This window comes from Artemia sp. Qi Xiang Cuo, chromosome 1 (genome assembly GCF_049724085.1).
Source record: "Artemia sp. Qi Xiang Cuo chromosome 1, ASM4972408v1, whole genome shotgun sequence".
NCBI lineage: Eukaryota > Metazoa > Arthropoda > Branchiopoda > Anostraca > Artemiidae > Artemia > Artemia sp. Qi Xiang Cuo.
The window spans coordinates 20,991,666-21,007,110 of record NC_142794.1 but is presented as its reverse complement, the minus strand read 5'-3'; the positions used below and the strand labels follow the sequence as shown (position 1 = coordinate 21,007,110).

General features: G+C 35.9%; 1 protein-coding gene across 5 annotated transcripts in view; it reads right to left on the bottom strand.

Moving 5' to 3' along the window:
- Positions 1-15,445, bottom strand: part of LOC148956107 (6-phosphofructo-2-kinase/fructose-2,6-bisphosphatase-like) — a 121,768-nt gene that overhangs the window by 32,157 nt on the left and 74,166 nt on the right. The window contains exons 1-2 of one of the 5 annotated variants that reach the window (XM_089093665.1): positions 15,005-15,281; positions 4,566-4,691 (exon numbers count right to left, since the gene is read on the bottom strand). In XM_089093665.1, the coding sequence (XP_088949791.1) occupies positions 4,566-4,691; positions 15,005-15,206 (328 nt within the window). In that variant the 5' untranslated portion in view covers positions 15,207-15,281. Of the gene's footprint in view, positions 1-4,565; positions 4,692-9,602; positions 9,740-14,801; positions 14,924-15,004; positions 15,282-15,445 lie in introns of those variants that run through there. The other 4 variants (XM_089093594.1, XM_089093869.1, XM_089093807.1 and 1 more) reach the window with 4 other exon arrangements.

Genomic DNA, 15,445 nt, shown 5'->3' with positions numbered 1-15,445 from the left:
ACTAGTTTCCCTCCAATCACTTTCTACTTATTAGCCCTTTTTCAGCGTTCTCTATCTTCAATCAAATGAGTCCTCTTCAGAGTTCCTAAGATAATTCTTTTGATACTAAGGGCCCTGTTCTAAACCAAAAAAAAAGAAAAAAAAAATTATACACTGTACCCATATCGATGTTTGCTATAAAAATGTCAAGCCTTTCAATAAGTTTCGACTATTAAAAAGGCACTAGGCCTTTCAATTTCCAATCGAATGAGCCCTTTCTGAGTATCTACAACAACCCTTTCTATGAAAACCTTAAATGCCCCCAGGGCATAACTTACAACCCTTGGCCTGAGGTCTATGAGGGGGCGGTCATATCCTCAAAAACCAAATTTCCAGAACTTTCAACTACGTTTAGCAAAATCGTTATCTCAAAATTTTTATTGGATGTGTTTGGAGAAATGGTGGGTGTGAGAGGGGCGTTAGTTGCTCTGATCACTTTCAACTATAAAAAAAAGCACTAGCCCTTTTAATTTTCAATCGAATGAGCCCTTTTGAAGTTTCTACGACAACGATTTCAGTAAAAACCTTATATGTTCCCAGGGCATAGCATACAACCCTTGCCGTGAGGGCTGGGGGGGGGGGTTGTCATCCCTAAAGATCTAATTTCCAGAACTTTTAACTACGTTGAAGAAAATTGCTATTTCAAAATTTTGATTGGATGTGTTTGGGGAAATGGTGGGCGTGAGAGGAGGGTCAGCTGCCCTCCAATCACTTCCGACTATTAAAACGGCACTAGCCCTTTCAATTTCCAATCGAATGAGCTCTTTTTGAAGTTTTTACGACAGCGCTTTCTATGAAAACCTTATATGGCCCAGGGCATAATTTACAACAATTGATCTTAGTGTTGAGAGGGGGTTGTCATCCTCAAAGAAATGATTTCTGGACCTTTCAACTACGTTGAACAAAATGGCTATCTCAAAATTTTGATTGGATGTGTTTGGGGAAATCAAATAACACCGGGATATCTTGATAGAGGTTATCCCCCTCCAAAAATTTTTAGTTGCTCTAGAAATATTTAATGCATAAAAATGTCTAATTCATTAGGTAAAATCAACTCTAACCATTTCTTCAGCTTCCCTTTAGATAAACATGCCTGAGCATACGAAGGGGGGTATGGAGAAATCTTTGCAAGATTGAGCGAAGGGACAGGGCCTGGTAACATCATGACCCTGAAAAACACCTTTTCTTGTATTCCAAACAATCCCCCTCCCCCGTCACTGGTAGCATAGTAAAGATAAGTGTGTTGTATTAGGATAACAAAAATATGATGAAAAATCAAAATGATTATAAGGAATTATGTCAAATGTTACAAGCCTCGTAGTGGGCGCGAGAGGGGGGTTAATTGCCATCCAATCACTTTCGACTTCTAAAAAGGGCACTAGGCGTTTCAATTTCCAATCGAATAATTCCTTTTTCAAGTTTCTACGACAACGTTTAATAAAAAAAATAATAAAATATATAATTCTATATAAAAATATAATTCTATAATAAAAAAACCTTATATGCCTCAAGGGCATAACTTACAACCCTGGCCCTGAGGGCTGTGGGGGAGTGTCATCCTCAAAAACATAATTTCCAGACTTTTTAACTACGTCGAACAAAATGGCTCTCTCAAATTTTAATTGAATGTGTTTGGGGAAATGGTGGGTGTGAGAGGGGTATTATTTATCCTCCAATCACTTTACCTTATATGCCCCCAGGGCAAAACTTACAACCCTTGCCCCGAGGGCTCTGAGGGGGGTTATCATCCTCAAAGACCTAATTCCTAGAACTTTTAAGTACGTTGAACAAAATGGCTATCAAAAAATTTAGATTGTATGCTTTGGAACAAAAGGTAGACGTGAAAAGGGGGTTAGTTGCCCTTTCGACCAATTAAAAGGACACTGATCCTTTCAATTCCCGTCAAATGAGCCCTTTTTCAAGTTTCTATGACAAAGCTTTCAATAAAAACCTTATATGCCCCCAGGGCATAACTTAAAACCCTTACCATGAGGGATGTGGGGGGAGTGTTATCCTTGAAGATATAATTTCCGGACCTTTCAACTACTTTGGATAAAATGGCTGTCTCAAAATTTTGATTGGTTGTGTTTGGATAAATGGTGGGTGTGGAAGGGGTTTTAGTTGCCTTCCAATCACTTTTGACTATTAAAAAGGGCACTAGCCATTTCAATTTCCAATCAAATGAGCTCTTTTTGAAGTTTCTACGACACCGCTTTCTATAAAAAACCTTATATACCCCAGGGAAAACTTACAACCCTTGCCCTGTGGGGTGTGGGGGGGTTTCATCCTCAAAGACCTAATCTCCTGAACCTTCAACTACGTTAAACAAAATGGCTATCTCAAAATATTGATTCGATGCGATTGGGGAAAATTTGGGCGTGAGAGGGGGGTTAGTTGCCCTCCAATCACTTTCGACTATTGAAAAGGCACTAGCCCTTTGAATTTCCACTAGAATGAGCCTTTTTTGAAGTTCCTACGACAACACTTTCTATAAAAAGCCTTATTTGCCCCCAGGGCATAACTTACAACCCTTGCCCTGAGGGCTGTGGGGGGTTTTCATCCTCAAAGACCTAATTTCCAGAACTTTCAACTACGTTGAACAAAATGGCTATCTCAAAATTTAGATTGGATGTGTTTGGGGAAAATTTGGGCGTGAGAGGGGGGGGGGGGTAGTTGCCCTCCAATCACTTTCGACTATTAAAAAGGGCACTAGCCCTTTGAATTTCCAATCGAACGAGCTTTTTTTGAAGTTTCTACGATAACGCTTTCTATAAAAACCTTATATGCCCCCAGGGCATAAATTACAACCCTTGCCCTGAAGGCTGTGGGAGAGTGTCCTCCTCAAAAACATAATTTATCTCTGGAAATTAACTACGCTGAACCAAAGGGCTATCTCAAAATTTTGATTGGATGTGTTTGGGGAAATGGTGGGTGTGAAAGGGGTGTTAGTTGCCTTCCAATCACTTTCGACTATTAAAAAGGGCACAAGCCACTCCAATTTCCAATGGAATGAGCCCTTTTCGAAGTTTCTACGACAACTTCTTCGATACGAAGTGTCTTGGTCTAAGACCAAGAGCCAAAACAATAAATAAATAAATAATACATTGTGCCAACATCGTTGTTTACTTAGGCAGCGCTATTGCACTGCCTATGATAGATGCCAACCCAGCCCCTCTCTCTCTCCCCGTGTATAGCCGGAGCATACCAGAGTACTTTCTGAATTCAATTCCAAAACACCTTAAGAGGCTTTCAACGTAGCTCGAAGCTTTCAGAAAAGGTTTTAAAGAAAAATTTGAAAAAAAAATACACTCCCTCAAACCATCAAAATATCCTAAAAAGAAACAGAATCGAAACCAAAGTGCTGTTGAACTATACTTAAAACTTGTCTAAGAAGCGTAATTTAAAGCTTAAAGTAAACTAGAACTTCAAATGGGACAACAGAACTAAAAAATACACGTTCCACTTCAAATGTCAAATCGTTGTCAAATAGTGGAAAGTTTCCAGTCTAGTTTTGGTTCGATTGTACCAAATCGGGGTAGATTTTGCCGGAACGATCTTGGAAAGATTTTCTTGTCTAGTGTTGCGTCCCACGTTACGTGTTTATCGGGAGTGACAGGAAGAGATATGCTGCGTCTTAGAAAAAATTATTTTAAGTTTTGTAATTATTTCCTATATCTTCCTTCTAGACACAGTAATTCAAAAATATTTCAGTTTCCATGTCCGGGATCCTTTCCATCATTTGGATAGTATTGAGCTCCGTGCTAAGCGTAAATCAGCAAAGCTGGACCTCGTGCCTCTTTTTTGTGAACAGTGCTTTAAGTAATTTCTAATGTTGATTCTTTCTTATTTCTTATATAATCCACTTCTTCCTTTGTGTTTTTATAGTGGGTTTGTAAAAAAAGCTAAAATACAAAGTACATCAAAATACCCCCCCCCCCTCCCGCCCATCTTAGGCATACTAACACCTGAAAATCACAATTTTTTAAGATTTTTTTTTGTTTGTTTCAAAATTCTGGTTTTTAAATATAATACCACGTTTTCGTCAATGTTGTCACGTTGAACCGTGAAAAGAAGTAAGTAAAACTTTAGTTAAATTTGACAACGTTTTTCATATGAAAAATTTTAAATATTATCAATATGTTGATTCCCAAAGACAACTACACCTTTTTAAGATCTTTGGTGCCACACATTTTTAGCTGATTTTTTGCTTATTTTTCACCCACGTTTCTTCTTGTAAAATTGGCGTCCGATACAACAAAAAAGTACATAACTGCACATGTAGGTCTTTTTCACAACAAATGAATCCCAATTTTGTAAGACATATATGGTTTTATAAGTTCCCACTAAACCGATTAAACAGCCAGATTCCATTTTCACTGTTTTTGGTGCTTTAAGTTTAATCGGATTTCGGGCAACACTGTTAAAATTTTCTTACTATTAAAATTACTAAACCGGTTATGCTCAGCAATGGTGCGGCTCATCACGAAAGTAATTGCACGCAGTTTATTATAAATAGTTGTACATACCTTTGGTGTTAATACCAATCCAATTTAAATATCTGGAAAGTTTTTTGGCAATATAGGTTTTTCCTCGAGCTGGAAGGCCAACCATTGCAATGACGTGTGGAGTGTTGACATAATTGGCACGTTCACCTAAACATAAATTTGAACTTATTTTCTGACATGCTTGCAGTGGCGTAGCTAGGGGCAGGGGAAGAGAGCACCTGTCCCGGGCGCAGCCTCTGAGGGGAGCATAAAAAATCAAAACAGCTTAATCTAGTCCATTTGGTCACCTCAGTAACTATATTTTCATGTAAATAGAACAAAATTTCATAATAGAAACACTGCTTTTAGAAATCAGAACAGCCATTTAAATATTCTGACGACTTGATATGTAAAAGTTAAACTTCAGTTGTGCAAACATTTTATTTATTTTTAGAAAAAGTTGGTAAAAAAAATAACAGCTGTTGCATATGGCCGTTACAATAACGGTTGTTTCTTTCATGCATATAGTCCACTGTTTCATAATGCAAACCTTATTTTCACTGACGTCAATTAGGGGAAGAAGGGGGAAATTTTCCACAAGATATTTTACCCCTCCTCACTAGATATTGAAAATACCCTTTTTGGGACCTTTTCATTGAAAACCCTTTTTTGGTATTCCCATTGAAAATTGCAAACCGACAAATGTGTTCGAATCCTTCAAACAGTTTCGATGTTATAACTGTGGTGTTATTACCGCTTTGAGGTTACAACGACATAGATCAAAAGAAATTAAGACACTAAATACAATATTTTTTATTTAAATCGCTTTCGAAGTGGACTAAAAAATAGAAGATATTTGTTTTGAAAATCTATCATTGATATAATTTATAAACGCAACTTAGAATTACTTGAGGTACTTATGTATTATACGAGAAACACTCGAAACATTGGATCGCGTAGATTAGATAAACACTTGAGAATTTGGATCGCGAAGATCAGATAGGGCAAAAACCGGTTGGCTTGCAATACACAGTGGTATAATATAGTGTCCCACCATGGATGTTCAAATTAAAATTTGAGATTTGCCAAGGACCGAAGAACAGGCAATTATATTTTTCCGGGATAAGGAGTTGTTGCCTAACCTAACCTAATTTTGCTAATAAAGTAATATATTTTCATCATATTTTGTTTTATTCCATTAGCATTAAACAAACTTCAGTTTTCGAGTGTTTCTCGTATAATACATAAGTGTCCTATTTGATATATGTTATGTAAAGCCCCGCCCCCCCCCCCCAGTTTTCACTTAAATTAAAAGGTTCTCGAAGAAAAAAACAACAAAGAGAAAAATCTCAGTGAAAAAAAAACAAAAAAAAAACAAACAAACAAACGAGACTGCGGCCAGTGGAGAGAAAAGACGGAAAATGTAAAACAACGCGGATATTTCGCCTGTATCCAAACAAGGCGTCTTCAGCACGAAAGAAACAAGAAGAACAAGATAAAAAAACAAGCTAAAACAAAAACCAATAAAACCACCACCAAAAAGAACACCAGAGTAACTCTGGTGTTCTCACTGAGGTAACTCTACAATATCATATTTTCCCTACGTGGATTAGTTTGCGCCAATTGTATATTTTTTTTTGGTGGTGGTTTTATTGGTTTATTGTTTTAGCTTGGTTTTTTATCTTGTTCTTCTTGTGTTTCTTTCGTGCTGAAGACGCCTTATTTGGATACAGGCGAAATATCGGCGTTGTTTTACATTTTTCGTCTTTTCTCTCCACTGGCCGCAGTCTCGTTTGTTGTTTTTTTTTTCACTGAGATTTTTCTCTTTGTTGTTTTTTTGTCATGACTGGCCAGTTCGGCTTAAGAACTTTCTCTCGAAGAAAAGATTATTTTCTACTTTTTAGTGCATTTTGAAACCGATTTTTTAATATTTTTTTTTATTATTATTATCATTATTTTCAACTTTTTAGTCTTCCGATTCTAATTTCATAAAATTATATTATTCTTATGCAGACATTTATACACTTCAAATTTCTAGCTACGGTGCTCTCTTGGGTTCCAATTTGAGTTTTTTTTTTTCTTTTTAATTTGTATTACCTAAATTTTGAACATAAATTACCACAGTCACAGGCAAATGTTCTTGCCGCTTCGCTATCAAGTCTCATATTTGTGACAAAAAAACGGTACAAAAAGTTACACGCTTGAGAAAATTTGCCTTATTTTCGAAAAAAGGAGGAAACGCACCCTAAAAGTCATAGAACTTCAATGAAAATTACACCATCAGACTCAGCGTATCAGAGAACCCTACTATAGAAGTTTTAAGCTCCTATCTGCAAAAAGTGGAATTTTGTATTTTTTGTCAGAAGCAAGATAACGGATGCGTGTTCATTTGTTTGTTTTAGTTTTGTTTTGTTTTTTTCCCAGGGGTGATCGTATCGACCCATTGGTCCTAGAATATCGCGGGACGGTTCATTCGAACAGAAATTAAAAGTTCTAGTGCCCTTTTTAAGTGACCAAAAAAAATGGAGGGCAACTAGGCCCCCTTCCATGCTCATTTTTTCCCCTAAGTCACCCGATCAAAATTTTGAGATTGTCATTTTGTTCATCATGGCCGAAAAATGCAATAATTGTGTCTTTGAAGATGAAATAATCCCCCGCAGTCCCCGGGGGAACGTAGTCCCCGGGGGAAAATATAGAAGTTCGTTACGTAAGTTAATTCGTAAGTTACGTCAGAACAAAATTTCGAGAAAGGCATTTAGCCAAAAAAAGCAAAATTAACATGTAAATTTCGTTTTAATTATTCATGTGCGATGAGCCAAAATCAAAACCTGCATTAATTCAAAACCGTTCAGAAATTAAATAAAAAAAAAACAAGTTTTTTTTTAACTGAAAGTAAGGAGCGACATTAAAATAAAACGAACAGAAATTATTCCGTATATGAAAGGGGCTGTCCCCTCCCCAATGCCTCGCTCTTTAAGCTAAATTTTTTTATTGTTTTAGAAAAGAATTGTGAGAAAGAGTAAACTTTAGCATAAAAGAGTGAGGCATTGAAGAGGGGACAGCCCCTTTCATATATGGAATATTTCTTTTCGTTTTAAGTTTTAATGTCGCTCCTTAGCCTGCTTTTAGTTAAAAAAAAAACTTGTTTTCAAAAACATTTCAAAACAAAAGAATTCATGAAAATGACCCGTCAACTCGAACGGATGAAATGGGATACGAAAAAAGGAGAAATTCCAGCAAACATTGCAGAAAACTGCCCTAGCAGCAGCTAAAATCTGACCCTGTACAAAAATGCAAAAACTAAGAGTGTCTATAATGCTGTATCACGATTCAGGTCCGTACTTAGCAATTTTCAAACTTTAAAAAACACAATAATAGCGTCAATATATTTAGTATTTAAGACATTATTAAAATAATCGAAGGAATCTCAATATTTCAGGAGGGCAGGAGCAGGTTTTCCAACCATTACCTAGTTCCACATCACATTGAATCGTGTGACAATATCTCACAAATATCTTAGAAAACTTAGAAAACAAGCGAGAAATAATTAAAACAGTGGTCAGGGGGAGAGGTAAAATGTATTTCTCAAAATTTAGGAAGGGAAGACATTTTTTTGCTTTCTTTCAATAGAAATACCAAAAAAGGGTGTTTTTCAACAAAAAGGAACCAAAAAGAAATGATCGTAATCTATGGGAGCAAAAAGTTCAGAGGGGGGAATCCATCGTTATTGAAATGAAAACATTGGTACTTAGTCTGTTAAACGAAACACACACAAGAAGTGAAGTTAGGTTAAATGAAGTTAGGTGAAGTGAAGTTATGAAATATACCAAAACAAGATAGTATAATACTTTAGAAACAAAATTATGGAAACTACAACAAAGAATTATGGAAAGCAGGCCGGTATATGCCGGTATATGCTTCGGTATATACTAAATACCGAACCTAACCTAACTCCTAATCAACTCTATACATTAAATATTTAATTAAAATATAGCTACACCGTAGTTTTTCAAAGTGAAAATAACCAAATCATAACCAATTTCGAATAGGCAACCGGTTATTGTTAGATATTACATAGCGTAATTCTTGAATGTGTTCCGTTTAACAGATAAGTACCAAAACATTCTTAACATATGTCACCCAACAACATAGACTAACTTCAGAACTTGTTTCTACAGATTAAAAGATGGGAGAGTGGCAAAAAACCTCAGTTGGTGGCTTTTATGCCTAGGAATTTGATAACTTTTCTCAGAGAAATAAAAATTTTGAATTTTTTCACTCATTTTTTTCAAGAAAAAACCCACTCATCTGACTGCATAAAATACATGCAAGCGTGTCTTACATGTGTTCCGGGAAACAATTGAAACAGAAAGCTGTTATAAATTTTAAACAGTAGAATCGAGCGAAAATACTCTTTTCTAAGTAGTTTCAGCGTACTTTACTAGCAGAAACTGTCATAACAAAAATTTATGAAAATTTTCACGGTACTTGTGTATTATAGCGACCACACTGTCGTTCTTGATCTGTTGCAAGACTAGTTTCTCTGTGTGCACTCGGAGATAATTAGCTTAAGAAATATACCAAAATATGATGAGAATATAACAATTTAGTAACAAAATTATGGAAACTACAACAGAGAATTATGGAAAGCAGGCCGCCCAGAACGCGCTATATTAAATACCTATATAAACTCTATACATTGAATATTTAGGGCAAGAGCCATTTGTGATAAGATATACACATTTTTTACTTATAGGGTTTTAAGAAAACAAGTCATATTAAATCCTGAATAAAAAACAGCTTAAAGCATTAGACAAAACTTTAGGGAAATGCTTTACGACAGATCAAGAACAACAGTGTGGTCGCTATAATACACAAGTAACCTTTTCATTTTCTTGATTTCAATACAAATATTACTTTGCCCAGCTTTTGCTAAATTTCTGAGCAACTTTCTAAAAAAAAACGAAATGGAACATGTTGGCTATCGAAACATTCAAATAAACAACAAAGATTTGTCAGCATCTCTGGGATATTTCCACAGAAAAGCGCCAAAACTTAAAATGTCTAATACAAACATACCTATGCGAATAGACTGCAGTCTATTTCGAATATTGTAATTGTTTCGATTCTGTCGGCGAGACATTTCGATTATTTTTCACTCAACAGGAGAAACTAACAAACGGCTCGTTTCTTTGCAGACTAAAAAGGAGAAAGGGCGGCAACAGACCTAAGTACTTTGGACCTTGGTTTCGGAGCCAATCCAAAGACGACGATCAATAGAGATATTGTCTTTCACAATGAATTATTACATGTTTTTTGGGTTTCTGTTACATATTCTTGCAGCAACAGGCGGTCAAAACAGGGTATCTCTGAAATAATCATGTAAACAGCCACTAGATTTATGAAACTATTCTTTGAAAGAGTGAAGTAATTTATGTTCTTGAAAACGGTAAATTTTTGGATGGAAAAACATAGCTATTGAAACATTTGCTCACGAAGGTTTCAATTCAGTATTGGGAAGAATTAGCACTATAAAATATCTTTAGGTATTTGCTAAGAATCCAGTAAACACGCGAGAAAGGCCGCATCGAAATGTCAAAGATGCTATATGAAAAACAGGTTTTCGCTACATAGCGAAGTATTGCTCACTCCGTGACAAAGATTTAAACTTTAGTTTTTGGGGTTGAAGGAACAAAAAAGGTACCCAAAAAAGGCAAAAAAAGGTTAGGTTACGTATTTAATATATGCTATGCTTTACCCCACCCCCGCCCCTAATGTGAAAATGTATAGCCCAAATTTGTTTCTGAACTATTATACTCTCATCCTATTTTGTTTTTTCGCGTGTTTACTGCATTCTTAACAACTACCCATCTTTACAAAGAAATATAGGTAATGAGTGACTACCAGGGAATATATTATCAGCAGGGCTGTATCCAGAATCTTTGTTTGGGAGGTGGGTACAACAAAGGTATACAAAAGGAAAAAAATTGTTTTCGTGCATTTTTGTAATTTTGTACGAGTCGGGCAAATATGTCGGGGGGGGGGGGGTTCAATCCAGGTCCTCCGGATATGACCTTGATTACCCGATGTGGTAGTGCTGCAATCATCCTAAGAAAATTGTCTATACTTTTGGTGGTACTTATCAATTATATAATAAACACTCGAGGAATTCGATCGCGAATGATGCTAATATGACACAAGAAACTGATCAAGCAACTTCTTTATCCAACACAATTAGCTGTGGCAAGGCTGTATCCAGGGGGGGGGGGGGGGGGGTTACCCGGTTTCAACCCCCCCCCCCGAAATTTTTGACCGAGTCGAAAATAAGTCGAAAATTAGTAAAAACCTAGGTAAAAATCAGTAATATTAGTCGAAACTGAGTCAAAAATTAGTAAACGAAACTCAGAGAAGAGAAAGTAACAAAATGAAAAATAAAATCAAAAAGGGTGAAAAAACGAGGATTTTGTCAGCAAGCGAACCATTAAGAAGAAATAATATAAGAAAATATTACTAAAAAGACCTCCGCAACTTCTTCCTAATTGAAAAAAAAAAAAAAAAAACAGAAGAAAAAAAAAAAAAAACATATAATAACCTTTCGAATTTTCCTGTACAAAGACATAATAGACACAGAAAAAAAAACAAGGCAGGAAACAATTAAAATTAAATTTAAAAATATGATTGTGTAAGGATCTTTAGTATTGCATTAATTTTGGCTGGTCTACAATTTCGGTTTTCATTAGATATGCAAATAGGTTCTTTTAAGTTTTTTCGGGTGAAAATATTGAATGAGTCCTTCAAGATTAAACTGTCGTAAATTGGGCTTAATGAAATATCTCCAGTATCTCTATTTATTGCTAAATTTTGGTTCATATATTTTTTTATCTCAATTACCTCCTTAAAAGTTTGTGGTACGCCATTAGCAGTTGATATTAAAGTTGCCTCGTCAAACAGAACTAGATGGGTCGGGTTTACGAAAATATGCGAAGCCAATGCCGAATCAAAGTTGTCATTGTTATTTTTTAATTTCAGGGACTTGTCTATTGAAATTTTGTGCTCATGCAAACGCTCACCTAGTTGTTGATGGGTTCTACCAATGTAAAATTTTCCACAAGAACACGGGATTCTGTAGACACCACTACCCAGTACAGGGTCTGTTTTATCCTTTCCTGAGTTAAAAAAAATGTTCAACCTTTTGTTCGGTTCTGAAAGAAACAGAGAGATTATGTTCTCTCTGTTTCTTTCATAATCTCTCTGTTTCTTTCCGAACCGAACAAAAGGTTGAACATTTTTTTAACTCAGGAAAGGATAAAACAGACCCTGTACTGGGTAATGATGTCTACAGAATCCCGTGTTCTTGTGGAAAATTTTACATTGGTAGAACCCATCAACAACTAGGTGAACGTTTGCATGAGCACAAAATTTCAATAGACAAGTCCCTGAGATTAAAATAACAATGACAACTTTGATTCGGCATTGGCTGCATATTTTCGTAAACCCGACCTATCTAGATTCTGTTTGACGAGGCAACTTTAATATCAACTGTTAATGGCGTACCACAAACTTTAAGGAGGTAATTGAGATAAAAAAATATATGAACCAAAATTTAGCAATAAATAGAGATACTGGAGATATTTCATTAAGCCCAATTTACGACAGTTTAATCTTGAAGGACTCAATCAATATTTTAACCCAAAAAAACTTAAAAGAACCTATTTGCATATCTAATGAAAACCGAAATTGTAGACCAGCCAAAATTAATGCAAGACAAAAGATCCTTACACAATCATCTTGGTAAATTTCATTTTCATTTATTCCTGCCTTGTTTTTTATTCAGTGTCTATTCTGTCTTTGTACAGGAAACTTCAAAAAGTTAGAATCTCGTTTTTTTTCTTCTTCTCTTTTTTGTTTTTGTTTTAGCAATTAGGACGACTTTGCAGAGGTTCTTGTCTAAATATTTTCTTATATTTTTTATTATTCATGGTTCGCTGGCTGACAAAATCCTCGTTTTTTCACCCTTTTTGATTTTATTTTTCATTTTGTTACTTTCTCTCTTCTCTGAGTTTCGTTTGTCATGTATAGCCAGTGTGGTCTAAGAATGTATTTGCAAAAATTAGTAACCCCCCCCCCCAAAAAAAGTCAAAAATTAGTAAAACTCCCCTGAACAAAAATCCTGGATACGGCCCTGAGCTGTGGCTTGGTTGCAAAATAAATGGTACTTGTTAAGAATCCGGTAGTCACGCGAGAAAGACTATACCTAACATTATCACCTCTATATATTAAATATTTAGTAAAAATATACCTACATCGTACTTCTCCTTAATGAAACTAAGCTAATTATAACCTACTGCAGACAAATCGGTTTTTCTCAGATCATACAGATCAAAATTCTTGAGTAGGGTCGGGATATTGTTGTTATTCTAACAAAAATTTCTTTCAAAATTTCTTTTTTTTTCTAAAACTAGTCAGACGATAAAAAATATATTGAGACGTGCACATACACTGGGTAGAGGGCTCCCCTCCTGCCGAATTGTCAAGAGGTTCCCTATAGATAGGTCTATTGTATATTTTCCGTACAATTTACCATGAAAAATCGATATCCGAAGGGCTCTATTCCCCACCCTCCATCTTATTAGAGTACGTCTTCACGTAGGATACATACATCGTATTCTCGAGCTTAGATGTGCTAGAAAGCATGGTACTTGTGCATAATTTGGTACCCATAAAATAAGTCAAGTTTGGTTAGTGTTAATAAAAAAAAAAAAATACGATGAGTATATAATAGTTTAGAAACAAATTTGGGCTATATATATGCACATTAAGGGGGTGGGGGTAAAGCATAGCATATGTTAAATACGTGACCTAACCTAGGTAGGCCTACCTCCCTCCCCTAAACCCAAAAAAACAAGTTTAAATATTGTAAACGCAATGAAAACCACGCTTTGCATTCCATTTCTCTATTGCAAATACCCGTTTGGCGGGTTTCGTGTCTGGTTTCCTTGATACAGTTATAGCGGTGGGTACCAGATAGGGCATAAGTACCGAAAGTATATACATAAGCACTGAAACGCTTTTGAACCAGAACAATTGAAGCTAAACACAGTTTAGACTAAAAACTTTTAACGAGGGGGGAGGGGTAAGTCAATAGATAGTTTCGCACGGAATCACAAGTTTAAAATGGTTCAATTGTTGGCAGGCCAAGATTAAGGGGTTAGGTTAGGAAAATGAAACTTTCAGGGATGGGTCTACAGGCTAAAGTATGTCCCGGGAAGGTATTTTGAAGTACCTACATTCTACCTCCACTCCTTCTCCCTCTAGAGGGTCCTGAAATTTGCCTGAATGACAGGTCTATTATAGGCCTACCTATTGAAATTTTGACAAAACAACATTTGGTAAATATTTACCAAATCATATTACGACTAAAGTGAATATACCACACGATGCCTTTTTTTATGCTCTTTACGAATATAATAATCATTTTTGTCGGAAATGAATTGTTATTTGAGCAGAATTTTCAGCCATATCAATGTTTTTTGCTTTTGCTTTTAATTTAGGAAATTTATTCAATATCTTTAAAACCTTACAAAATGGGATTGAGAAAAGTTGCGAAGCCGAAAACAATTTTGATGTACTTCATTTAAGCAGGTCAAAATCCTCTAAAGAGAGGAGTGGAGGTAGGTATTTCCAGTGGCGGATCCAGGGGGAGAGGGCCTCCCCTAGCGTAGTCTAAAGTAGTGTAATTTACTTCATTAATTCAAGTTTGCGTTAATTAAACTTGCTCCTAACGCAAATTTATTAGATCAACCTATTTTGCGCCCCCCCTAATTTTTTGGATCAACCTATTTTGCCCCCCCCCCCAAAAAAAAAAAATCCTAAAAGGAGTAGACTTCAAAATACCTTAGGGACATACTTTAGCATGTAGACCCATCCCTGAAAGTTTCATTTCTCTAACTTAACCCCTTTCCAAAATAGCCAAAAGTCGCCTAGGCCTAGCTAAAGTAGAATTTTGCTTTTAAGAATGATGTAAGGCTATGCTAAGTAAATAGTCCTATTTTGGATTTTTTTTTATGGTTGTTTTCAGAATTTTTCAGTGTTTCCTTCTGAATGGATCAACCAATACCTTCATCTAGCTTAACAGATTCCCGTGATAGCGAGAAGCCCCTAGGCAGCACATCTATTCACCTCACACCAAAAATTTGGAATTAGCAAAAAGTTGCTGTGCTACAATTCACCCAAAACTGAAAACACCTGCAAATGCCCCTTGAAGATAAATAAACTTACACATTTTCCAGATAAAGAAACAAAAGATAGTATTTAAACCAAGAGAAGCTCTCGAAGTCTGTTCACAACTGTATCAAAATAAAAGCATATTACGAGAATCCAGATTGTGGGTCAAATAAAACCGGTTCGAATGGCGTTCTATCTGAAAACTGTTTACAAACTTATTTATACAATATACCCCAAATTTGGATAATAAAACTCACCAATCCTCCAAATAATATTTCTCCGCGGTCTCAAGGACTTTCTCAACCACCTATCAGCATGACCATACTCTGAGGTCCTGGTCTCACCTCTCACCGGGCTTATACTACGACTAGAACTAGCACTTGAACTACTATCGTCCATCCCACTATCAGTTCCACGGATATCCATTATTTCACAGGGTTTACACAGGGTATCAGGCATTTTTAAAAGTTAATAAAAGGTACACTTTTTCACCGAGCTTTCAATTCAGTTCAACAATGTTTTTAGTTTCGCGTCTAGAATGCATATGAACGACTTGGCCAAAGAGAGTTTGCTATTCATTTTAGCAACGCGAGTGACGTCACTCTCCCGTGAAGATTGCGTGAATCTGGAGCAGAAGAACCGGAAAATCATTTCAAATTTAATCCACAGCAATCGAGGGATTATACACTTACTCAAAA